Source organism: Halictus rubicundus, chromosome 2 (genome assembly GCF_050948215.1).
Source record: "Halictus rubicundus isolate RS-2024b chromosome 2, iyHalRubi1_principal, whole genome shotgun sequence".
NCBI classification, from domain to species: Eukaryota; Metazoa; Arthropoda; class Insecta; order Hymenoptera; family Halictidae; genus Halictus; species Halictus rubicundus.
The window spans coordinates 26,029,734-26,054,652 of NC_135150.1; the positions used below are offsets into that span (position 1 = coordinate 26,029,734).

Sequence of the window (24,919 nt, forward strand, 5' to 3'; positions counted from 1 at the left end):
CCTAATGTTTTGACATCGAACGTCACACGCTATACGTAATATGTGTGACCGTTGTAGCCAATATTTCGAACACAGCCGAAAATGCGTGTCACGTCAAGGCCACGCATCAATATAATGTCACTAGTGTTCCTTCTCGAGAAATGTTATAATTGATTATTTCTCATTTCTCGAGAAATTTAAATCTAGGAATATTCTTACGAATCTCATTTGTTTTATAACATATTTTCGGAAATGAATTTTCAGTTCACTCAAATTGCATATTACTAATCGATCGCGTACGTATAAGCATATCCACAGGCAGCATATCAATGCCTACGTATGCATGTTTGCAATGTGAAAATTTATAATAATTGTTGCGAATGCATGTCGACGTGAGGTAATGCACACCCAAAAGGACACCCAATCTTCAGCAACTTTTGGATGTTCTGTATACGATAAAGCCAACGTCCACACAAAATGAAAGAAATTTTTCTACGGCTACAAAGTTTGTGACAAAAAAAAAGAAGTAGATTGTCTGATTCTACATTAGACGCATTATGCTTCAAAGAAAAGCGTAATGTTTCACTTTATAAAAGTTTGGTTTTAAAGAAATAAATTTATCGGTTATATTTAGCGTCTATTTGTTCCCTGTTTTTATGTACATATTGAACAGGATTAAACACTGAGTTAAAGTTTTTAGCCCTTTCGATAAATATTATTAACGATATTCCAAATATTATACGTTTCCCAATATTTTTTTATTGTATTAAAAATTCTCGAGAATTCTCGAGAAATGGCGTCTTGTCACTCTCTACAATCGTATAGTAGTGGGCGGTAACGTTTTAATATTTTAGCTCACTGATATAACCCACAGCTTACGTCGAATATCGTGGAATTAATCATACGGGAATTTCTTGGTAAAAATAGTGTCTATTGTTATGTTTTTCGAGTAGAAGCTGCGATATTATGATTTAGTATGAGGAAGTCCCTTCCAGCACGTGTTGACCGTGTGTTTTCCTTCGTGTTTTCGTCGGACGGTGGTCATAAAGTAATCAAAACTCGTCGCAGAAACTAATTTTTAGGCTAGCCTCATTTTTAGAGTTGACCAACATCTGACTTTGCCCGTTATAAAATTGATGGGCTTGAGCTAATGGACGAACGGTACAACACCTTCCAGCTGCATTAAATAATTAATAATACCGTGCTCCCTTTCGGAGCCATCGATTTTGAACAATGTGGGAGATAAATCATTTTTAGGTCCTTATGGATAGGAATTCTGAAGTCGACTGTCCTTTCTACTATGGATGGTATTAACCTGTACTGTACACTCAGAGTGTACGACACCCTAACAACAATTTAGGCAAAATAAATGACATCTCGCGTCCGCTTTCCTCGCGTTCTGTTTTTTCACTACGTGAAAGTTGCAATTTTAGGACAAAAGCTGTCGACTCTTATTTCAGAATGCCTAAAGAATATTCGGCAATTTTATGGACACAAAATTTGTTTGTTGTCATTGGAGTGTTTCACATCCCATGTGTACCGTATGAAATTTTTATACGGTGTGTATAGTGTTAATCAAGTTGCAAAGTATCATAGCCAGGGAAATAACGCTATCGATTTCCTTAAAATGAACCTTTTATTATTTCTCTGTGCAACTGAAATAATTGTTGATATCATATTCCTTAAATTTTGCTTGTAAATCGAAAACACATGTTGCTGTCGAATCACTGGGAATCAAGTATGGACAGGTTACCTGAAAGATGGCAATAAGTTGTCACAAATAATGGAAATTATATCATTGAACAATATTAAACACACATTATTATAAATTGACTCAAATCTTTTCTTTAAAAAACGACAGAACTTTCCCTCCCACCTAACATATTTTCATAACAGCTCTAAGTATCCAATATTTGCAATTTTTCAGGCTCCGCGAATTAAAAAACAGAATTTCAAGGAGGAAGAAAAGAATCGTAGAATACGACCATATTTTAAAAAATTCTTTGACACTTGCACCGGTGGTAAAATTTGCAGAACAAAGATATTTCTAATATATTTTCATTAAGAAATTACATTTGCGTATAACATGATAAATTATCTAAGAAGAATTTTATATGTATAATTTACGTATAATGATACATATAAGGATGTGCGATGCAGTTTCACCAAGTGGCAGGAACGTTTCCTATCTCCATGATGTTGTAGAGGAGAGATACCGATAAGGTTATCTAAGGAACTGTGAAGCCCCTAAAAACATTTTCTTTTGTGCTATAATTTTGTTAAGTCGGTAAAACATTCTTCAGAATAATATTGGTCGATGCCGCTTCGTTCCGTTGACGGTCCGTGCCTGTCCGTACCTGTCCGTGCCGGTCCGTGCAGCACGAGTGTGAACGGTTCCATTTAAAACGCATATTTCAATGTTTTGTCGTGCCGGTACCGGTTCGTTCCCTGTTGACGGTACGTGCCGTATAGTGTAATTGACCTGTAGTCGGATTAGGCTGATATCGAACTCGAGAACCAGAGGAGAAAAGAGATCGTTGGTCCCGTACGAAGCGTGGAAGCAGCTTACTGCGAAACGGCCGAAGATTCTCCTCGGATAGGAAGTTGAGCGACCGCGGTTTTACGATTCTCCGATCCGCTCGCTATCGCTTTCGTTCAAGGCTGAATACTCGCGAAACGAGTTCCCTTTCGCGCTGCGACCTACAGACCAGAAATTTCGATTTCAACCACGGGTTACGAGCAGCACGCTCTGCCAGGACGGGATCTTTTGCTTTCGAGAGACGCAACGATTCGAAAAGCGAAACGCGTACTCGAACCGAGATTCGCTGGCGAAAAGAGCGACGATCGATCAACTTTATCGACGCGAACGAACGTTGTTGGCAGTGTGGTGCCCTCACGGGGACGGATCGACGGCTAAACGATCCACCGTTCTACGTTAACGACATCGCGCGAGCGTCGCTTCGGTTTCCCTCGAGACGACGCGACGCGACGCGACGCGACGTCAATCGTCGAGCAACCTATTTGCAACTCGGGAAAACAACGATCACGAGAATGTTACCGGGTGGGAGTTGTTGCAAACAAATAGATCGAACGATTTGCATCGTGGTCGCTCTTGTTTGTTTTCGCCCGTCACGGGTAAGTAATACGACACGGTCCTGCGCGTCGCTTAGTCAACTATTCAATGACGCGCCTCTTGTTTACAATAACAAAAGTAGAAATTACACCTCCGATTCGACGAACGGTCGCTGTTTACGAGCGCCGCTGGGCATCGCCTTCGTCTTCGCCGATTCTAATTGACACTAGATTGCGTTCTTCCCGGAATCGGTTCTTCTCTTCAAGGACCCCGATCTTGAGCTCGAGAATCGGTATACAGACCGTTCCGAGTACGTTCATCAATGGCTTCGTTCGTCGAGTACGCGTACACGATCTCGGCTATCGGAAGAGCGCTACAATGTCGAGGTTAAACCGCCTACGCAACCTTCGGGACCAACGCGACGTTCGCCTAACGGGTCCACTGGTATGAAACCGAGTAAACAATCTTGTTTGCTAGCGTTATCGGCACGATCTCCCGACGGAGCGCGCGGACGCGCTACGATTACGACGGGTCCGTTGCGAAACTCGCCTCTTTTCGAAAGCCCGAACCACTGTTGTTAACGAATCGACGCCAGACGAAGACGAACGACTCGGTTTGCCAGCTCCTTGTGTCGGAAAAAACGATAAGCCGAGTCTTTTTATTGAAAATATGACACATCACTATCGCACAAGTGGCCTCGCATACTGAACGGCGACGTTTTCGATTTCGATAATGCCCGGTCCCTGCACCGAGGTCGCAGAACGGTCCCTTGTCCTCGAAAGTATCGGGGAGGGCTAATTTACAGTCTGTTCCACAAGAGCGTGGACAAAATTTGACACTTAACCCTTTGCACTCGAGTGGTGACTCTGAAGCACCACTAGAAATTGTTGTGGCATTATTTCAAAGAAATTACAAGAAATATTAGAAAATATTTTTTACATTACAAAATTTCAATTCAATAGATTACTAAACATTTAAATATTATACGTAGAAATCAGATCAGGTTTCGTATGAATAAAATGAAACTATTGTAAGACGGAAGAAAAATTTAGGTTTAGATTGAAACGAGCGCCGAGTGCAAAGGGTTAATACAGCAAAGATTGTGCCAGTCCAAACATGCAATGTCTCCTCTAATACGCACTAGCTCCAATTCTCTTAGTATCACTTCTGTCACTAAGTTCAAGTCATTTCGAGATGAGTGCCGTATACGCTAAACGATTCGAAGCAGCATTCTTGCGCCAGCACCCGAAACGGCCAAAAATGAGTGTTGGAAATGCAGCAAAATATCTGCACAAAATGTCTCTTCCTGTTTCATACAGGAATGTATGAATGTATGAAAATGACTTTTCACGTTAATATATTCATTCTACCGATTAGGATCTGTAAAACGCAAGAAAGTTGGAGGACTACTCAATATCATACATTCAATTGTTTTCAATTTTTATTTCATTAAACAACTTTGATTTCATGGAATTTTTGAGGTTTCTAGTGTGGCAGTCAAAATATTAAGCAAGTGCGTATTAGTTCTTTAAATGTACTTTCTGCAACAACGAAAAGTCCAGCCACCGTGGGGTCGTTTTCCAGAGTTTTCTTACACTTTTCTTGGGAAAACCAGAACAACGGTACAACCGGAGAAGTTACGGTTGATCTTTCCGACGAAAACCGAGTTTCGTCGGGTCGTCAAGTCTCTATCCGAGCGCATCGAATTGGGTAGAGTCGAAAGGAAAGTAGTCACCGTTGCGCTCGATATCTGTTCCCTTTCGCTGGAAAATTTCCTCTCACGAATTTCGTAACGTAGCATCGCTCTATCGGTTGAACAACGAGCCTTAGCTGGTCGCCGAGTCGCGGAACGAAGCGTAGAGACGATCAAAGTGCATTTTTCTCATTGTTTTCCCTTTTTCCTTTGATTGCCGGTCGCTGGAACAAAGCTCTATCGCCTCGCCTTGCCTCGCGCGTTCAGTCCGTATACACACATAACTTGATGGTCGATCTGGGTCAACGATCCGACGCTACGCAACTAGACGCGCCATGACGCTTCGCTACCCGTCTTTCTCCAACGTTCGAAGCAGATGGCAAAAGTAGGAGGCTCGGCCTCTGGTCCGAGGGCCGGCGACCAATCGGATCGCTTATCCCGACGAAAACATCGCTCGCACGTTTTCTCCGTCTCGGCTCCGATGGCGCGAATTCTGTTTTTCCGGTGTGCGCGCGTGTATACCAGCCGATAATAAACAATACCGTCGAAACTCGTTCCCTGGTCGGCAGCTCGCTCAGTTGGACTCGATAGTTGGTTCGAAGCGGTCGCCGAGGTACGTGGCACGAGAGTAGATTATTGCGAGCTTTCCTCCGCTCTGAATCACAGAATATTCCAAAAGTTTGGCGGCAAGCCGACTCGCATAGTCGCGGCATACGGTGCCCCGGTTGACTTTGATCGCGCTTTCGAAAGCGGGACCCATCCTCGCTGTATCCTCGCGGAGCTTTCGACTGCACCGAACGGGACAGGAACAGGGACCGGGAACAGAGCTTTCAACGTTCCGTTTGGTTCGCACGGTAAGTGTCGGCAAACGCCGACAACCCTTTCAGGAATCGTCTCTGCGCACGCCATGAGCAGCTACCGGTATGAAACGCGTCGGAAGCATTATCGAATACGAACGCCTTGTGCAAGTAACGTCGATACGCGCCGCGGGAAACCTAAACCGTGACTGTGTTCTCGGCGACCATATTCTAATCGTCCTGGTAGAAAGAAAACAGAAAACGGCAGGAGGAAAACGGAAATTCCGATTGCGCAATTTCCTTGTCCTTGCTCGCGCGCATCGATTGGCACTGCCTCTCTCTCTCTCTCTCTCTCTCTCTCTCTCTCTCTCTCTCTCTCTCTCTCTCTCTCTCTCTCTCTCTCTCTCTCTCTCTCTGTGTCTCCCTATGTTTTTCTCTTTCCCTTTGTTCGTATTATTTTCGGCACGCAAGCAGATCGGACGGCAATTTCCGCTCAGCTGTTTTCCATCGCAGAGGTACGTTTCGACGCGGGTCTCGTCGAACCCTGTGTCAAGTCCATGGTCGAGGAGTATAGTAAAAACTGGGCGGAAGCCAACAGTCGGGAATCATTGTTGCTCGTCGGCGTTCGCGCGCGTGCTTGTTGTTTGCTCGTTAAGCGACAAAGCGGTGTCCACACCGACGATATAGTACCCAGAGCTGCTATTCCAAAATTGGATTCGCGCGGACATCCTCGTTGCTCTCTCATCGATCGCGCCGCGTCTCCTCGCGTTTCCTCGCGTCGATGCGCGCATTCGAACAATTGAGCCGTTTATTTTGAAAGTGGCCCGAGTCCATTTGTCAATTATTTTTTGTTGCCCGTACAACTTCAAGTTTGCTCTCATAAACAACATTTATTACCACGTCGGGGTGGACCAAGAAAGTTCAAAAATATATTGTATTGACAGCACTCTATAAAAATATAAGACGAATTACAACAGAAAAACACAAGGACATGATGGACTTACTACGATACATACACAAAATGTAAATGGGCAGTAAATTGTTATGCGATTTATATAGTTAGAAAATGTCCTGAATTGCATAAATTGTGTTTCTGAAGTGTTGTAAAGATATATAAAGTAAATTGAAATATAAAGATATAAATATTCATATAGATATAAGATATAGATATAATATAGATATAAGATATAAATATTACTTTATTGATATATAAAGTAATTGGTTTAATTGTTTTTTGAATTTGAAGCATTTTAAGTTATGTCGAATGGACTTGGGCTCTTTCAAATTTTACAACGAATCTGGTTGTTAACTTTGAAAGTGGCTCATCTCCATTTTTGGTAAGAAAACACGTATTATTCACTTAATAATTGCTATTATTTGAATAGGAACTGTAAATTTAACTCTTTTAGATACACTTAACCAGTCAAGCGCGTTCGACGTGTATACACGTCAATCCGAAACTCTGTCGCGGTGCGGTTAACGTTAATGAATTGTTAATTTCTCATCGAATAAAAATGTAATTCTTTCTCATTTAGCTTTACAAGGGCTTTGGCTTTTACAATAGCCGCATTTGTCCTCCGTTCGACGTGTATATTCGTCATTGCTCGATTTCAATTCCGCGCCGTGAGGTATTTTTCAAATTAAATTCCACGCTTAACTGGTTAAATATCTCAATTTAAGTAGAAGTGGATTTAGGCCACTTTCAAAATAAACGGCTCAATTCTCCGATATCGGGACGAACCGGAGAGTCTTCCATTTTGAAATTCCAATCGACCCGGACAAGCGAAAGCGACGAACCGTCGCGTTGTCGCGTAAAAGTTCGAGATGAAAGCGCTGTTCCATCTGGTACGCGATTAAACACTATACCGCTGCGCCGCGCCGCGTCTCGTGGCGTTACATAATCGTGTACATGTGTGCGTGTTTCGCAAGATGATGTAACGTATGACACGCGCCTCTTAATTACCGATCGTCGAACCGATTTGCTCTGCGATCCAAGTCCGCCGCAAATTAGCTGACAGGGAAGGTCGGTGATGATTAGACTGCAGATTTTATGCATATTAGTAGCTGCGATTTGAGGCGGTGTGAAGATTCGAAGAATTGAATAGCATCGATATATTACTTTTGACCTAGTGAAATTATGAACACTAGAACTACCGAACCAGTCAAAATGACTTCTTTCACAATTACTGAAATGATAACAATTTTTTCATCAGAATTTTTTGACTGAACTTCTTTATTGGAGCACAGGTTAGAATAAAAATGATATGAGGTTTGAATAGATGTAGTCTTGTCATTATTACAAAGCAATATACATCAGTCGTATCTATTACTCGGTAGTTCTAGCGTTAAAGAAAAGAAGAAAATTTCCTGTATATTATAATAAATGCAGAACATTTTTATTTTGTATAAAGACCGTCGTCTAGTGACGATTTACCGTCGATTATCTCGCAAAACAGGATACTTTGAACTCGCACAGGCTTTGCTCGATTGTTCTCGTAACGGATGATCGGACAAAGAAATTCGATCTATAAAATCAAATAAGGCGCTCGGTAGGTTCAGCATTACTGCGGAATGCCAGCTGAAATTGACTGACCATAAACGAAAATATATTTGCCACAAGCTTCGTCACGTTTAAGTAAAAAGACGCGAGTCATCCATCGACGACAAATAACGTCCGATGACGCGTTCCGAGAAGCGGATCCGACATCGGTATCTCTTTAAAGGTTTGTTCGATCGAGTTTCTCGTTCGATCGTGAATCCGATCGGGAAAATGCACGACCGATTACGATTCGGCACTGTGACTCGTTATTACCTCGTTTACCGCTCGCCTAAGCTCGCGATTACTTTCGACACGATCTCAATTGCATAAACGTGCCATCGAGATAAACGACGAAGCCGGGGATAGATATATGTACAGTGACTCCCATTGATATATATTCGGACGCTTTTAAAAATCGTATAACTCTTTGATAACAGTGGACCAAACAACTTGGATTTTCATAAGAAGTCAGCAGAATTGGTTTGCTACATAAAGTGAAAAAAATGTTTACAAAAATTGCAATTGGTCGAAATTGCAGAGAAAATACTAAAAGTTGTATTTTGCAACTTTTTTATGTGGACTTGCAGTGAAAATTTAGAAAGTACCATTTGTAGATCTGTATGAGTTATATATACTCTGAGAATTTCATCAAAATCGGTGAACATTGTAATGACCTACAGATGTTTCAAAATGATCACACAAGGGCGAAATTCCCTGAAAAGGCCAAAATTCTGCGACTTTCACCCCCCTAAGTTTCCATAGTTAAACTAACGTAGCTCATTGCAAAGTTGATCGATTTAGATGAAATATTCATAATATGTATAATTGGTACAGATGTACAAAAGGTACTTTTTAAATTTTTAGTGTAAGCCCGCATAAAAAAGTTGCAAAATACAACTTTTAGTACTTTCTCTGCAATTTCGGCCAATTGCAATTTTAATCAAACATTTTTTTTTTCACGTTATGTAGCGAACCAAATGTTCTAACTTCTCACAAAAATTCAAGTAGTATAGTCCAATATTGGCAAAGTTATGCGATTTTTAAGAGCATCAGAATATTACTGAGAATCACTGTATATACAGGGTGTGGCAATAATTATGTCCATTTTGAATATTGCCGTTATTTGTAATAATAAGAAAAAATGTTATATAGAAAACTTACACGGTATAGAGGGGGCCATATTGTGACACAAACATTTTCTGCATAGGTGGAGGCATAGAGGAGATTTCAAGGTCATCTCTATTTTTTTAATAGAATGCTATGTTTTTTTTATGTGATATCCAGCGTTGAGACTTCAGCGAGCTATCATTGAAGGTCATGCAAGGTCAAATGTGGTAGAAAAATAAACTTTCTCGTATTACAGGAGATGCTCGAAGCGGTGACCGTTGCGTCAATGCAAAATTGCAATCTTCATATCGCCGCATGACGTGCATGTCTTATCGTTTCTGGGCCTATTCTAGCAAATGCTGCAATTATCCGTTGTTGCATATTGTCTGGCGTAGTGGGTACTTCTTGATGAACAGGATTTTTCAATGCTCCCCGAAGAAACTAATCCTCCAGGTCCTATCCATTTATTTGGGTAAAGTTCATTCAGTGTATCTCTTACTCTCCGAGCATAATGTGCTGGATACCCGTCGTGCTGTAAACTATTTGACGAACGTTTAATGCTACATTTTCTAATAAAGTCCCCCAATCTGCTTCGTATAAAGTGTTCATATCGTATAAAGTATCATATATTCGGTCCGATTGTTCGATCACGAACGATTCCACACCACACGTTAACTGACCATTGTCGTCGATGCTCACCTTGTCGTAACCAGTGTTGATTATCGATACTCCAGTAATGCGTATTATGCAAATTAAGATTCCCGCGGTTAGTAAACGTTATCGGTGAACAGTATTGGAGAAAAAACTGTTTCATCGATTTGTATTTTGTGTAGAGCCCACTGGCAAAATGCGAGCACGATTCACAAAATCCGTGCCGTGTAACTCTTGCTGAAGAGTAACGTGATATGGATGAAATGCGAAGATTGCAAGATTGCTCCTGTAATGTAAGAAAGTTTATTTGACTACCACAGTTGACCTTGCGTGGCCTTCAATGATAGCTCGCTGAAGTCTCAACGCTGGATATCACATGAAAAAACAGAGATGACCTTGAGATCTGTGCCTGCGCCCACGAAAATGTTTGTGTCACAATATGCCCCCCCCCCCTCTATACCGTGTAAGTTTTGTATATAATATTTTTTCATATTATTACAAATAACAAAGTGGATTACAAATATTCAAAGTGGACATAGTTATTGCCCCACTCTGTATATATAGAGAGAGAGAGGGAGGGGAGGGAGAGGGAAGGAGAGAAAGGTCGCAGCCGAATCGGCGCGTAAACAAGCTTTTACCGTTTGAAAGTTCCGCGTGACGAAGGAAGCTCTCGAAGAGAGCTCTCGTGGACGAGACAAGAGAAGGATTTCGATGAGAGTCGCCATTCGGAGTTCGAATCGGTCACTCGGCGAGAACGTGGACGATAACGAAGCCTAACTCGCGGAAGAATTTTTCTGTGGAAGATCTCGCGGCAGGCCGCGCTGGCTCTTGGCTCGAGCGATACTCGCGTTTGGCGATTCGCCGAATCCCAGACAACTCGAAACGCACGCGAGCGACTCGTCGACTTTTGTTGAACGCGTAACTGGTTCCGCATTCCCTGTTCGACGACAACCGAATATCCTGCGGGACGCTCGAGAGCTAGATGATCGAGGAAAAAGCGGGAGAAAAAAGAATGAGAGAGATCGTTGTCCCAACGATGAAATTATTTCAAATTCAATTCAATCGTCGCGTCGCGCGTGGCCTGTCGTTGCAAGGTCGAATCGCGTCGAACAATCTCTGTCTTCGCTCGAAGTTTTGGCCGAAAATACCGCACGTTTCCGCCACGATGAAAATATGGCCGTTCGACAAAGTATGAATCCTTCTTCCTCGAATCCTCGAGTCATCGCGCAGTCACCGCTTCCGGCAATTTCCCAAGCTTCTCTTCGCCACGATCGTCGCTTTAAAGATAAGGAGGACGTCGAACGATTCGATAAGAAATTTGGAAGACGCGATCGCTTTTGTTCCGCACGCCGCTTTCGCGCAGACTCGAGACGAACTCGCAAAATTTCGTCAGCCGAATTGTCCGTTGAGATTCTTTCTTCGAGGTGGGGGACACGAATAACTCGCTGAAAGTTGGGCGACCTTTGACACTTCGAACGCCCAACTGGAAGCTCGAAAAATTCCATAAAATCAAAGTAAGGTATTTAATGAAATAAAAATTGCAAAAAATTAAATGTATCATACTGAGTAATCCTGCAACTTTCTTAGATGTGACAGATCCTAATCAAGTTTAGTACAATGAATATATCAACGTAAAAATTCATTTTAAAACCTGCACAAATAATTCCGACACCCAAATATGGGTGACGCGGCGCCGAACGTGTTAAGCTGTGATTTTTTTTATAGGAAATTTAGAGAATATCTTGACGAAACTTTAGGAACAACATAACACATATTTTATAGAATACAATAAATATCTTTTCAAAAACAAATGCGAAATCATTGGTGCGTTGTTACAAATGTTTATCTAAAATTTACTTAAAAACTGAATGATTAAATTTGACAATTTCGTTGCGAATCGGGAGATTCATCGATTGCGAAATGGATTTACACTTATTATCGTGTAAGTATATAAAAAGACTGGGTCGAGATTAAATGGTTTTTGAGTTTGCTGCAGGATGCTCATCGTGACCAGTGGGCGTACATTTAACTACTGCGAAACTGTCGTTGTGTGGATTCAAGTCGAAAATAGCCTCATTATGTTTGACGGAATGATCGGTTGCGCGGTCACGCACCACGTTGCTCTCCAACATGCAACTTATATGACACGCGGCCGTAAGACCGACAGGTCGGACCTCTTATTCTACGTTCATTGAAATCAGAGTTGTGCAGAATTACAGTTGAATTACTCCAGGAATTATAATTACAAAGTAATTGAATTATACTGTAATTAAATTACATTGTAATTTATAATTTAGACCTTCATTCAATTAAATTATAATGTAATTCGTAATTGCAGTGGAGTACAATTACAAAATACTTTGTACTTAAATTACATTAATTACGAATTACGATCAGACTTGTGCAGATTTACAATTGAATTACTCCAGGAATTATAATTACAAAGTAATTGAATTATAGTGTAATTAAATTACATTGATGAGGTCGCTCATATAATTTATAATTCAGATCTCCGTTCAATTAAATTACAATGTAATTCGTAATCGCAATGGTGTAAAATTGTAAAATACTTTGCAATTAAACCACGTCAATTACGAATTACGATGTAATTAGATTAAAATAAAAAATTAAAGAATAATAAAGTATTAGGTAATGAGAGGTTGAAAAATCCATGTGAAGGTTTCAAACATAAGGAATTTATTATTAATACATTTATAATATCTGAACAGAAATAACTTCTGCGTTACAAATTTGTTAAATTTCAAACATAAATACGAAAAGCAGAAAAAGGAAACATGTCTCTACTTTACCCAGGTTACGATATATATTAAAAGGAAAAAATAACGACAATCACCTAATGAGACTCATTAAACAAATATTAATATTATTTGTAAGTAAAATGAAATACATTCTCTAATAACAAAAAACTGAAAAGAGGAACGGTTTTAGCTTACCACTAACCAATAACAGTATGGGTTAGTATTTAGTAAATAGTATTTCATTTACACACCTGATTAAAATAATTAGTAATTGAATTAATTGAAAGGTTTGGATTACGTAATTCAGTTACGACGTAGTTGAGTTACTATATAATTGAAATATAATGTAATTCAATTGTGCAATTGATTTACAACGTAACTGAATTAGCATAACTCTGAAATTATAAACACGCTTCGGTCGGAACCGATCGAATAAATCAAATCTCGTCAATTTCATGGGGCAACGCGTTCCAGTCTGTTTTAGCGATCGGTATCGAATTTCGATCCGGCAATATACAATAATATCGATTTATGGAAAAACAGCCGATTTTCATCAACCGATCGCATGATTTACCAGGCTCGAATAACGATACGCTTATCCGCGGATCGTAAAAATGTGTGCGTCCGGTTTACTAACACACGACCGCGGTCAACTTGCGTAACCGTAATCTCCGCTTAAATTTCGCGGTTGTACGATTTCGCTGGCATTGAAATCGGACGCGTGACGTTCGCTAAAATTGGATTCCGTTTTGTACCGTTCTCGGACGTTTTCTCTCCGCGAACCTTTGAAAACCGATTCGAACCGGAAGTGTAAACGACGCACAGTGGGCAATTTGGACAAAATCGGATTCAAAATCAAGGAACTTTCGATAGGAATGAGGTAGAGCGATGAAATTTTTTTTAAATTAAAACTGAAACTTTGTAGAATATGGGAAAAATAGGGAGATTATTACCATCCAATCATTTCAACGAAAAAATGACTTCATTAGTTTTAGTCACAAAAATATATTTTTTGCAAAATCCTGAGGTCGTAGACAAATGTTGAGCCCAGATTTGAAATCAGCGTGAAAAAATCTATGGGAAATGATGTATAGCATGTTAGAAAAAAATTTTTTCCGCGCGTGGTATTGGAAAAACTACAATTTTCTTGAATTTGTGCGCGTTTAACGAATTTTCTCGAGGTTAAAAAACGTTCGTACCACAATCTCTCTATTTTCCCATATTCTACAAAGTTGCAGCTTTAATTAAAAAAAAATTTCATCGCTCTACCTCATTCCTATCGAAAGTTCCTTGATTTTGAATCCGATTTTGTCCAAATTGCCCACTGTGCGGCGCAGCATCGCTGGCACCGTGTCTCCCGTTGCTCGGCGCGCAACAACGCACACGCACCGGTACGCATCGCTCGGTGACTTTCGTTTTCGTGTCACCGTATCTCGGGGTGACTTGTATCGAAACCATGATGGATAACGAGCCGATACCAGAAAACAGTCGCACCGGGTGACAGCGATGAGTCATCCGAAAGCCGGAACAAAGTTCACGTTCTTTTTCCGCATCGTTTACCGTTTACCGTTTACTTTGCAGGTTCGCTGCGTTTCGAAGAGCGCGGTAAACACCGGACAGAGTCACGTGACAGCACGCGTCTTATCGAGCGACGCGCATCGGGCCTGCGATTGGTCGAGACGGGCCACGTGATCGGTTCTAACGTCAACTTGGACCACCGTCTGCTGGTGCTTGATCGGATTTCTCAGCGAACCTTCCAGGAACAAAGGATACGCTCTCCCTTCGATCCGACTGACGAGTATCCTCTCACCGAGGGTTCGCTTTCTTCGTGGACTGTCGACTCGTACGTCACGGAACACGGCGCATCACAAATCGACGCTCGGTGTGTCTCTTCGAGATAGTTCACCGGCGATTCGTTGACAGTTCGCGACCGTTTCGAGTCGGTGACACAGCTGAATTCGGAAGCCCAGTGAAATTCGGTTTCGAACTTGATCGGACAGCGATCGTCTGCCTGTCGCAGTGTTTCCTCGACGATCGTCGCGTCCCGCGAGCCTCTTGGATGCCGTCGAAATTCGGTTTTCCAACATGGTTAAGTAAATATCTTGGAACCAACAACGCGGTGAATCGTGCGTCTTTCGTCTCGGCGTATCTCTGGGAGGGCACGCGCGCACCGTGTGTCGATTTCGTTTGAACAGCGGTCAAATCTATTTGTCGAGTGTACATTTCGAGAACGATTTTGATCGGGAGTCGGTACAAAGATGTACAGCATGAACTACATTGGTAAGTTTATTAGTAATTTTCGAGACTTTTACAATGAGATCAACGCGGCGACGCTCACCGGTGCCATCGACGTCGTGGTCGTCGAGCAGCCGGATGGATCGTTCACCTGCTCACCCTTTCACGTGCGTTTTGGAAAACTGGGGGTACTTCGCTCCAGGGAGAAAGTGGTAAGTTTCGAATTTCTCCTTCTGCTGCCTGTTTCACAGCCTTCGCACTTCTGTCCGATCGTCGACTACCAAAGAACGTAATTAACTCTTGTCGACGTTTTCGTAGGTGGACATAGAAATCAATGGAGAGCCGAGGCAGATTCATATGAAGCTGGGAGACTCCGGAGAAGCTTTCTTCGTCGAAGAAGTTGGCTCCGATGGATCTCCAGCCGACACGGAGATTCCACCTCACTTGGCCTGTTCCCCCATCCCGGACGACGCGTGTTTCCCACCGTCCAGATTCAATGTTCTCTCCGACGTGCCTCGAGAACAAAGAGACAAGATTTTGCTAGAATCGGTTTTGTCCATAGAGAAAGAGAAGTGGGAACAGATGTCCGCTTTGCCTCCTGACCAACGGGAACAATTTCTGATCGAAGAGTTTTCCGATCTTCCCGCAGAGCGCAGAGAACAGTGGCTCAAAACAGCTTCTTTGACAGCGGAGGAAAGAGACAACTTGTTCAAGGAGAACTTTGGTAATATATCCACCTTTCAAAAACAGCAGTTGATTCGAGAACAATACTCCGCTCTGGGGAACGAAGAGAAGGACAGATTGTTTAAGGAAAATTTCCCGGAGTTACCGGTCGAACAGAGGCACAAGTTTGAGATAGCCCTGTTGAGCGACTGGAAAGACAAAGAAGAGGAAAAGCAAGAGTCTCTGAAAAACGTGGAAGAAATCTTCGACATGGAAGGCATAAACGAGGACGAGACTCGTCCAGCCACCGCGTCGACTCCCAAGTCTTTCGTAGCTGTGACTTCCTCGGATAGGATCCGCAAGATTAGCGTGGTCAAAAACGACTTTAGGCCGATCACGGACGACGTGCAGAGCAGTGCGAAAGAAAAGTCCAGCGACGAGTCGAACTCGTCGTTGACCAAGAAAACTTCGAAGGACGAAACGGTCGAAGAAAATAAGAATAACAATTCCACGAAAAGGAAGCGAAAAAGGAAGAGCATCATGAGGAAGAAGGGATCCCACAGGAAGGCCAGCAACGGCAGCAGCAGTCAAACCGAAGTCAGCGAGAACGACGTGTCCATTCAAGACGACTCTCTCGTCGAACCGGTAAGTTCCATGGGATAAGGTTGAACTCTTTGCACTCTTAATCGTAGTTTAATCGTTTGGAGCGCAAGGGAGTAACGTTGTGCTTCTGGAGGGTTGCGTATTGATATGTACATTGTACGAAAGATGTTGAAGGGGCCGAGCCCGGTTCCAGAAACGGAGAATAAGAGTACGCCGTCTGCCGAGCCTGCCGCCTCGATGCAAGAGCCGTCTGAAACTCGACCGGAGACGGACTTCCATTTCTTCAGCGACACCGAGGTCACCAAGTATGTGCAAGCACCGCTCTTTTCTCGAAACCACGATTTCCCCTTTCATTAATTGCGATCGTATCTGAACAGGAATCAGGATTCCAGGCCGTGCTCCCCGGTTCAGTCCGACACGGAGTTTGAAATGCGAAAGATCACGCAAGACAACGCGGAAGGGGAGGATAAAAGTCTTCAGCAGAGTTGGAGATGGGGCGAACTGCCGAGTCTACCCCCAGAAACGGCACACCCGTCTCACAGGAATTCATTGAACTCGACGAACGCGGCTAACCAACCAAACAATAGTTAGTTAATCTATACATATACCCTGCACCTTACGTATTCCTGTTTGATTTGCTAAATTACTCATTTGATTATAGCGGAGGCACATCGCTCCATGCTCAGCGGAATGTTCTCCTTTATGAAGAAGACTTCTCGCGTGAGACACAATCCGGAATCCGAAGGAATTTATTTGAGCGACATAAACGCCGACGAACTAGACCCTGAAGTCGCGGCGCTCTACTTCCCTTCTTCTCACAGAGGCCCGACAGCCGCCAAAGGTATAAATAACTCGCCCCGAAAGTATTTCGAATGTCACGTTAAATCACTAACACAGAATAAGGAAGAACTAATTACGATCGTAATGTAATTTCCAGACAGGAAAGCTGTGGACGAGGAGGACACCGAATCGGGTAACGGACCGAGTTTACCCCAAAGCCCGAATAGCGTAATCGGAGCAATCGGAGGGCCAAAATCGCTGGACAGCGATTTCGAGGAACCGAAGCATACGATATTCGACAACAGCATGGACGTCAGCTTGTCGTTGTGCGGTGGTTTGGACTCCGAGCATGGTCCTTCCAAGGAAACTTTCCATCAGAACTTGCTCCATTTCGAGGACATATGCACCGATCCGAAATTGTACGAAAATCCGAATCTAGTCGTTAAGATTAACGGAAAGTTTTACAATTGGACTACCGCTTGCCCGATCGTGATAACGTACGCTGCTTTCCAAAGACACTTGCCGCAAACGACAATAGAAAATCTGTATGCCCAATGCATGTCTCTGCCGATGCACGAAGAAAAGAAGCAAGAGAACAATGGCAAGCCCGAAAGTCGCAGCGGTTACAGTTCCTGGTTCTCGTGGAGACGTTCCACGCAACCCTCGAAAAAGCCCCAAGAGCTTAGTCAAGGTAACATGCTTTTATCAGGACTTTTAATTCGAACGATACACGATGCTAATAACATGCCTCGTCGCAAATATTACAGTCGACGGAGGAGCAGCCAATCTACAATCACCGGAGCAATTGAGCGAATCCAAGGAAAGTACACCGAGCGAAGAGACAGCGGCCAGAGATGCCGATCATAACGCGGAGGAGATAGGAAATCGCGATAGGCCCGCGATCGAGATCGAAAAGGAGTGCGATAAAGCCGCGACTGGTTTCGTCGAAGCCGAGAAAAATCGAGAAAGGGAGGGCGAAGGTTACAGCGGCAGCGAGGACTCTGACAGCAATCAGAATAAATCGCAGGGCGTTAAAATACCCAAGGAACGAAGACCTTATTACGAATCCACCGAAAAGTATCGTAAAACTTTGAGACTGTCGTCTGCCCAAATAGTATGTATACCTTTCGTTATTGTTGCCATTTAATACGATACCGATATCATTCCGAACGTGTTCGTTGTTTGCAGGCGAGTCTTAATTTGAAGGACGGGGCCAACGAGGTCGTTTTTAGCGTGACCACGGCTTACCAAGGGACAACCCGTTGCAAGTGTCACATCTACAAATGGAGATGGGACGACAAAATCGTCATCTCCGACATCGACGGGACTATCACAAAGTCGGATGTCTTGGGTCACATCTTGCCCATCGTTGGCAAGGACTGGGCCCAATCGGGAGTTGCTCAATTGTTCACGAAAATTAAGAACAACGGCTACAAGCTGCTCTATCTCTCGGCGAGAGCGATCGGACAGGCCAGAGTCACCAGGGAATATCTGAAGAGCATCAAGCAGGGCGATCTGTCGTTGCCCGAGGGTCCGTTGCTGCTCAATCCGACCAGCTTGATTTCAGCATTCCATCGCGAGGTCATCGAGAAGAAACCCGAAGAATTTAAAATATCCTGCCTCAGCGATATCCAAGCGTTGTTCCCGGAGGGCTCGAAACCGTTCTACGCTGGTTACGGAAATCGAATCAACGTAACTATTACTTTTCCGTGATTAGCGAACACCTGTTTGCTTATCATTTCGCTTATTTCCGTTTGTCTTGCAGGATGTATGGGCGTACCGGGCTGTTGGAATTCCTACTATGCGAATATTCACTATAAACCACAGAGGTGAATTAAAGCACGAATTAACGCAGACATTCCAATCCTCGTAAGTAATCATACTTTTTTTTCCTATGCTTTTATTCTCCGTATTTGTCAACTTTTTCTTACACCTGTTTCGATTAAAGTCTGATCTAGTATTTAGTTGTGAAACGATATGCGTTACGATAACGTCGGTTCTTCGGTAGTACGATAACGATTTAAATGCTTTCTACGATATTACCGCATGTCGTCGCATTAGTTTCACCATCTGTAACGCATCTATTAGCGCATTTCTAGATGAATAGAGCCGGACCGCGGCCGTTCTCTTACGTTGAACCGAAACTTTGGAAACGAAGGAGTTTAGTAATCGGAAGGGAAGACTATGCGCGTCTATACGGTGATTCTTTCGGGGAAAAAAAGATGTATTTATAGGACGGATATTTCTGTGTTTCCAGCTACGCGTGTCAGTGCAATATCGTCAATGAGTTGTTCCCGCCACTGCCCGTACGAAACAGCTACTGATGGCGGCACAACCATAACTGTGTCATAATGTTGATCCACTTAGTCATGTTGCGATAACGACGTCCACACAAGGCAGCATTAATCCTGCCATTGGTCCGGGAATCTGTCCCGTAGAAATTAACTAACTACCTCATTCCGGGAACCATTAGATAGAACAATGTATTCTCTACGTAGTGTGGAGACAGCGATACACGATAGATTCCAACTAGTTTTCTAACGGGTCGCTTTCGAGGGGCCTCCGTGTGCTTTCTGTCGCACACGCGTACGTACACGTTCCATAGTGATACGTCGCGATACACGCTGCAAGAAGAGCAGACGAGGTCCGCGCGCGAGCGCGTTAAACCGAAACACACGTAACTTCGTCCAATGGCATATTCTTTCGAGGCGAGGCATCTTGAAATTTATACTCGTCCCATCTCAAGTCGACGTCATTAGTACATGTGTTGTATGATGTGTTTGGTTATGCAAGAACATCCACACCTGTCTTCTTACGATTTATAGGGTAAGCACTTGTTGTTACGTCCTGCAGCCGCTTCTTGTCACTTACACGATCACCGGACTCCTCTCATCATCAACAGTCTTAATAACGTTGCCGTCGCTTCACGTTTCTCAAGATTCTCCTGGCAGTAGAACTCACGAAAAAAAATGTAGTACACGATTCGTGGGAATCGCACGAATCTTCCACCGAGTGCACGATACATTTATTCCTTCGTTCCGTCTCGACTACCTCTCGGTAGATCATCTCGAAACTAAATCTTCGAAATTAACACCTGTCGCATGAATGTTACATTTTTTTTTGTCTTCATCTTCCGAGAAGAAGGAAACCAATAGCCTCGTACTCTCTGTAACGGCTATACCATTGTGCGCATCTCAAGACCCACGATCATCATCGACCATCATCACGATTCTACGATAATCTGTCTGTGTGTATCTTATCCGACGTTTATTCCCCTGGTCTACGAAGAAAAACAGTTCGACGTTCTCTCTCTCTCTCGATCCTTCTGAATCGTTTCTCTCATTGAACCTTCGACGGACAGACGGACAACGCGACGACGAAATTCTATAGATCGCCATGAAGCCATGTGATCGTCATGTTTGCATTATCTTTTTCCAGATACTCGAACATGAGCTACATAGTCGACCATTTATTCCCGGCGTGGAGGGTCGACGCCGCTGACGAATTCAGCCATTTCGCGTACTGGCGAGATCCAATACCGGAAATGGCGTCGCTGGAGGAACTTTATGCTCAAACTCGGACTGTCTACTAAGGATAAACCTGTGTACGTGTTTTGCACCGGCGCAAAACGATAATCTATTCGTAATAAGAAAACAAAAAACGATCGTCGGTATTTAGCTACTTTTTATACTCCCACGTATTATCGGCTATAGAGCGTTGTTGCTTGGTGCGACTTGTTTTCTCTCGATGTGTCTGCTACGCGATCGTAAGCTTAACGTTCGGTGTTGTATTCGGTTCGTCGGAAGACACTAGATAATGATAATCACTAAATAACGCTAACGCGACATCGACGATTCTCGCCATTGTTTCAAACGTTTTCTATTCGATTCGATTCGATCACATTCCAATTCTGTTAGAACGGAGGAACGTTTTGCTCCTTGACCGCTCGATTTTTGTGAGAATGACGCGCGGTTAGAGAGCAGGCCGCGTTTCTTCTCGGTTGAAAGGTTGATTTTGTTGTTGAACGTCCGTTTCGAAACGGATCGCTCGTGTGCGATCGTTGATAACGTTGTTGCCGCGTTTACCGGCGACGTAACATAGCTAAACAGGAAGCACCTTTTACTGTTCGCTCTTCTCGAGAAGCTTTGTTCCATTTTAGTCGAGTTCTTCACCGATGATACGAATGTTTTTTAATCGTTAGTTGCTCTACGACACGAGGATCCAGCGTATCGTATGTAATATAGTTTATATGCCTATTTTAGTTTTAGTTTTATCGAACACTTCGTTTAAGAAATCCTTATTTATTTTTATACGAGATCTCTGTTGAATTAGTGTGCTGTGAGATTGCCATATATCCTAGACTCTTTACCTCGTTTGTGTATTGTGATATTTCGGCGGAAGTAGTACTTGTCGAACAAACGGTCGATATGAGATCTCAGTGTAGAGAAAACGAGCTCGTGATTGAAACCGCTTGTTTTTCCGGGTATGTACTTGCCTACGCCGAATTACGTCGAGAACGCGTCGTCGTTTCTTTTTTTTTTTTGCGATACACATTACGTACACCTTTGTCTTTCAGAATGCATCGTCTAGGTACGCGTCGATATAATAGAATAGACTAAGTTGACCTAAGTTCCCTGCAACAACACCACCAGAAAACACCCCACGGCAAGAGCAACGTCATCTTTACCTTTTCGTTTGCTCTTTCTTTTTTCCTGCAATAATAATCTTTAGCTCGTACCATCGAAAGATACGGAAAGTACAATTGCGTTTAACCAAAGAAGAATCGAGTTCAAAGTATTTTCAGTTTCGTTTGGACTGTTTACTACTCGAAGAAACTATTATACTACAATACAATATACGTACAAATGAAAAGTACCAATAATCACGTTGTCAGACGATATACCCGTATTCTATCGGCTCCTTGGACAGAGTCGAAACAGTGTTGAGAAACGAAAATTGGAATGCTGTTACTCTTTTTCCTCTTTTTTTTCCGAATATTCGCGGGCGATCCGTTTAGGTTTAAAAGTATGTTAATTAGTGCTTTGTAAAGAGTGTATATAATTCTAACGACCAAGAAACGGTATTTTATATGTTATTGAATGTTTAATTTCTAGTATTATTTTATCTATTCTGTTAACCATGATATTACATAGTACAAATAAATTTGAATCTTATCTATAGTTTCGTTTATACACATATTTTTTTAGTGGGAATTTTATATGCTCTTGCGCAGGCGACACTTCGCATATATATATATAGATATTTACGCAGATATTCTATCGAGTAAGCGAATAAAACGAAATCGTGAACGAAATCGTTCCTGATACCTTTATCGACATACAGTCGAGTCAAACTTGAAAATCTTCGCAAGTTCTCGAACGACAATTATTAAATCGCAAAATCAATTTTCGAATGCTTCTTTCGTAATGAATGCAACTTATTGCTTGTCTAAACATATACATACAAACATTTATCGAGTAAATCTAGCTTCGCGCGACGACAGACCTAAATCAACGAATAAATTGTATGACTCGTGGCCCCCCAATGTTTAAATTGTCCGATTCGATCCATTGTTTCGTTTTCGTGTTGAATAGCGCATAGCGTTCATGTATCGGTAATCGTGTGCAAATGCCAGCACCTTGTCTACGTAGTGATTTCCATGTTTCTGTATAATTGGTGTAATATTGTCTGTTACGATGCAACTAAACTCCTATCTGTAGTAATCGTCGTATATCTTGTAACCAGCAGAACAATAAATGACGAATTAATCGGCTAATTACCGCCAAATTGTCAAATTTAGGTTTCCCACGGCAATAAGGATAATGATAATTAAATGCGAGGGTGATATAGTTAAAGAAACGTCATTTTATTATCTCGCCGCGGTACAGATGCAAGGATACCGACAAGGAATTTGGAAATTCTTTTTTTTATATTTCCATCACTCCATGTTTAACGATGTTCTGCTCGGCCAACGGGTCTTAATCTGCAAAGTGATTTATGTATGGGTACACGTAATTTCGAGCCCCTTTTAATTATCACGCGTACAAACTTTGTATTAGAAAGTCATGACATGAAAATGTACCTCGTGTTTCAGTTTTTCTATCTTGCGACTCCTATTCTCTTCATTTTCAGATAGATCCGAAAAATCGATAGATGCCGCCCTGCCCTTTTTATCGGAATTTAGTTTAAATATAGCTTTACGGTCATGGCTTTGCAAAGTTTCCGAACACCAATAATATAGGGTCTACACGTAGAATGGTAAGACAATTTAAATTAACCTTATAAAAGGCTTAAGACAATTAGAACAAATTTGTGCAATCGTTGCACGGCTCACCCATAATATTCCGATTATCCAAAGTATAGTGAAATATGCCGGTATTGACATTATGGGTACACGAGTTTCGATAAGAGTAAAGAAATTACGATGGAAAAATCATTACAGAATTTTTTTTATAGAAAATTCGAACGACTTATAACATTATATATATATCGATTGTTTCCAGAAAAAAAGAACGAAGAAAACTTCATGTTCTTGACAGAGCTAAATTACAGGGTGAAAAATTAATTTTTATACATGATATACAGAGTCTATGTATATACAAATTCACATAATTTTTATTTTATCGCAATAACACAAGTTTCACGTGTCATCCGTCTCTTCGGTCTCCTCTACATCCATAGATTCCTCTATTTCGTTTTCTTTAGGAAAGTCTTGAGACATCAACTGCTTGTACCCATGTTTCTTTAAAAATACTCCCAATGGTATCAATTTAAAAGTAGCCAAGGGTTTATCGAGTAGTTTCTAATGAACAAAAGAAAAGGAACTGTTGTTAAGAATTGTCGGGTTCATTTTATGGAAGCAACTGAAGATATTTACCAAAATTCTTGCTTGTTCCGGGGTTAACGTCTGACCTTTCTTGCAAACTGTGTATTCTTTGATCAACGTAACCACACCTTTTTGCAAAGCTGTAGGCATTCCCAGTTGCCTCAAATGAGGCTCTATGCTATGTGGAAATTCTGGCATAGGTCCTTCAGGTAATACTACTGTTTCGTTTACCACAAACCCAGATCTGGCATGGTCTGCTTCCTCGTAGGATTCCATCCATTCCAACACCTAAACGCGACAGGAATGAATTAATTAGATACTGTGGTATTTATAAAATTGCAAAAACGAAATACGCACCTGTTTTTTGGGTCTGTTTGTAAACAGCAATCCACATTGCCCTCGTAACGCTGCAGATAATTTATGCAACCCTTCGGCAACTTCGTCTTCCCGCGACTTTCCCAGCGCCAGTGCTATCACTTTGTTTTTACCAAAGAAAAATCGACTGTCCTTCCATTCTCCTCTCAAGTCTTTTAGTTTATTGTTACGCATGTTGTCCACAGATATGAGGAATATTTTTGTGTATCTTTCGACGCAGTTTCGAACATCTTCGACGATTTGTTGCTTCAACACGAGACCCTTCTTACTCGTTTTCGTAAGAGATACTGTGAAACACAAATTTAACGATTACTTTACGATACACATGAGCCTTAAATACACTATCCATTAGAAGTAGCAATATCAAACGTTATTCTATTAGGTTAGCTCGATAACCTTACACATGTAAAGAATATATTAACAAGAAGATTACATATAAAAATAGAATAACATTACTTTTTTTATCCCTCTTCGACTTGGGCATTTTGTTGGTAAAGTATCGTCTATTTCACAGAGAAAATATTCGTTCAAAAATCAAGTTATCAATCAGGGTAAACATGTGCTGTAGCACCCGCGCACAAACAAGATGGCTCCATGCGAGCAGATAGCTCATATACCGGTCAAATTTCCACTAAATTTGCTTACTCGAAGATTATTTTGAATAAATAAAAACTGAAATTCATGTTTCGTTTAATTATACGATGATATACACTATAATTTCAACGTATATTTCTATTTGATGTCGTAATTATGATTCTTATCTATCCGTGACCGAAAGATGTCGGTCGGACGTATTGTTTAATTCAGAATTAAGAATGTCGTTTAGATGCTCCGCTATG

General features: G+C 42.0%; 3 protein-coding genes and 1 long non-coding RNA gene across 5 annotated transcripts in view; 2 read left to right on the plus strand and 2 right to left on the minus strand.

The window, feature by feature from the left end:
* The window catches only part of LOC143363059 (uncharacterized), a 51,093-nt gene extending 48,917 nt beyond the window's left edge, over nucleotides 1–2,176 (plus strand). Inside the window, exons 2-5 of the mRNA XM_076803684.1 lie at nucleotides 441–484; nucleotides 1,237–1,314; nucleotides 1,413–1,538; nucleotides 2,140–2,176. Of these exons, the coding sequence (XP_076659799.1) occupies nucleotides 441–484; nucleotides 1,237–1,314; nucleotides 1,413–1,538; nucleotides 2,140–2,176 (285 nt within the window). The remainder of the gene's footprint in view (nucleotides 1–440; nucleotides 485–1,236; nucleotides 1,315–1,412; nucleotides 1,539–2,139) is intronic.
* Nucleotides 2,177–14,856: 12,680 nt separating this feature from the next.
* Nucleotides 14,857–21,329, plus strand: Lpin (phosphatidate phosphatase LPIN). 2 transcript variants are annotated; one of them, XR_013084589.1, is made up of 11 exons: nucleotides 14,857–15,045; nucleotides 15,152–16,141; nucleotides 16,265–16,404; nucleotides 16,477–16,685; nucleotides 16,761–16,940; nucleotides 17,037–17,570; nucleotides 17,647–17,993; nucleotides 18,068–18,571; nucleotides 18,645–18,748; nucleotides 19,137–19,705; nucleotides 20,318–20,458. XR_013084589.1 is itself a non-coding variant. In XM_076806312.1 (10 exons), the coding sequence occupies exons 1-10, from the start codon at nucleotides 14,857–14,859 to the stop codon at nucleotides 20,469–20,471; spliced, it is 3,351 nt and encodes a 1,116-aa protein (XP_076662427.1). In that variant the 3' UTR covers nucleotides 20,472–21,329. The 2 variants fall into 2 exon arrangements, 1 of the variants encoding a protein (XP_076662427.1); XM_076806312.1 differs by lacking the exon at nucleotides 19,137–19,705 and having other exon boundaries at nucleotides 20,318–21,329.
* Nucleotides 21,330–21,406: 77 nt separating this feature from the next.
* LOC143365865 (uncharacterized) lies at nucleotides 21,407–23,293 on the minus strand. The gene is made up of 3 exons (XR_013084597.1): nucleotides 23,214–23,293; nucleotides 22,962–23,123; nucleotides 21,407–22,862 (listed from the first exon to the last, which is right to left on the minus strand). It is a non-coding gene; the product is annotated as an uncharacterized LOC143365865 (long non-coding RNA).
* On the minus strand, nucleotides 21,407–24,756 carry Rplp0-like (ribosomal protein LP0-like). The gene is made up of 4 exons (XM_076806413.1): nucleotides 24,537–24,756; nucleotides 24,063–24,367; nucleotides 23,757–23,993; nucleotides 21,407–23,681 (listed from the first exon to the last, which is right to left on the minus strand). The coding sequence occupies exons 1-4, from the start codon at nucleotides 24,562–24,564 to the stop codon at nucleotides 23,520–23,522; spliced, it is 732 nt and encodes a 243-aa protein (XP_076662528.1). The 5' UTR covers nucleotides 24,565–24,756; the 3' UTR covers nucleotides 21,407–23,519.
* Between the last annotated feature and the right edge of the window lie 163 nt (nucleotides 24,757–24,919).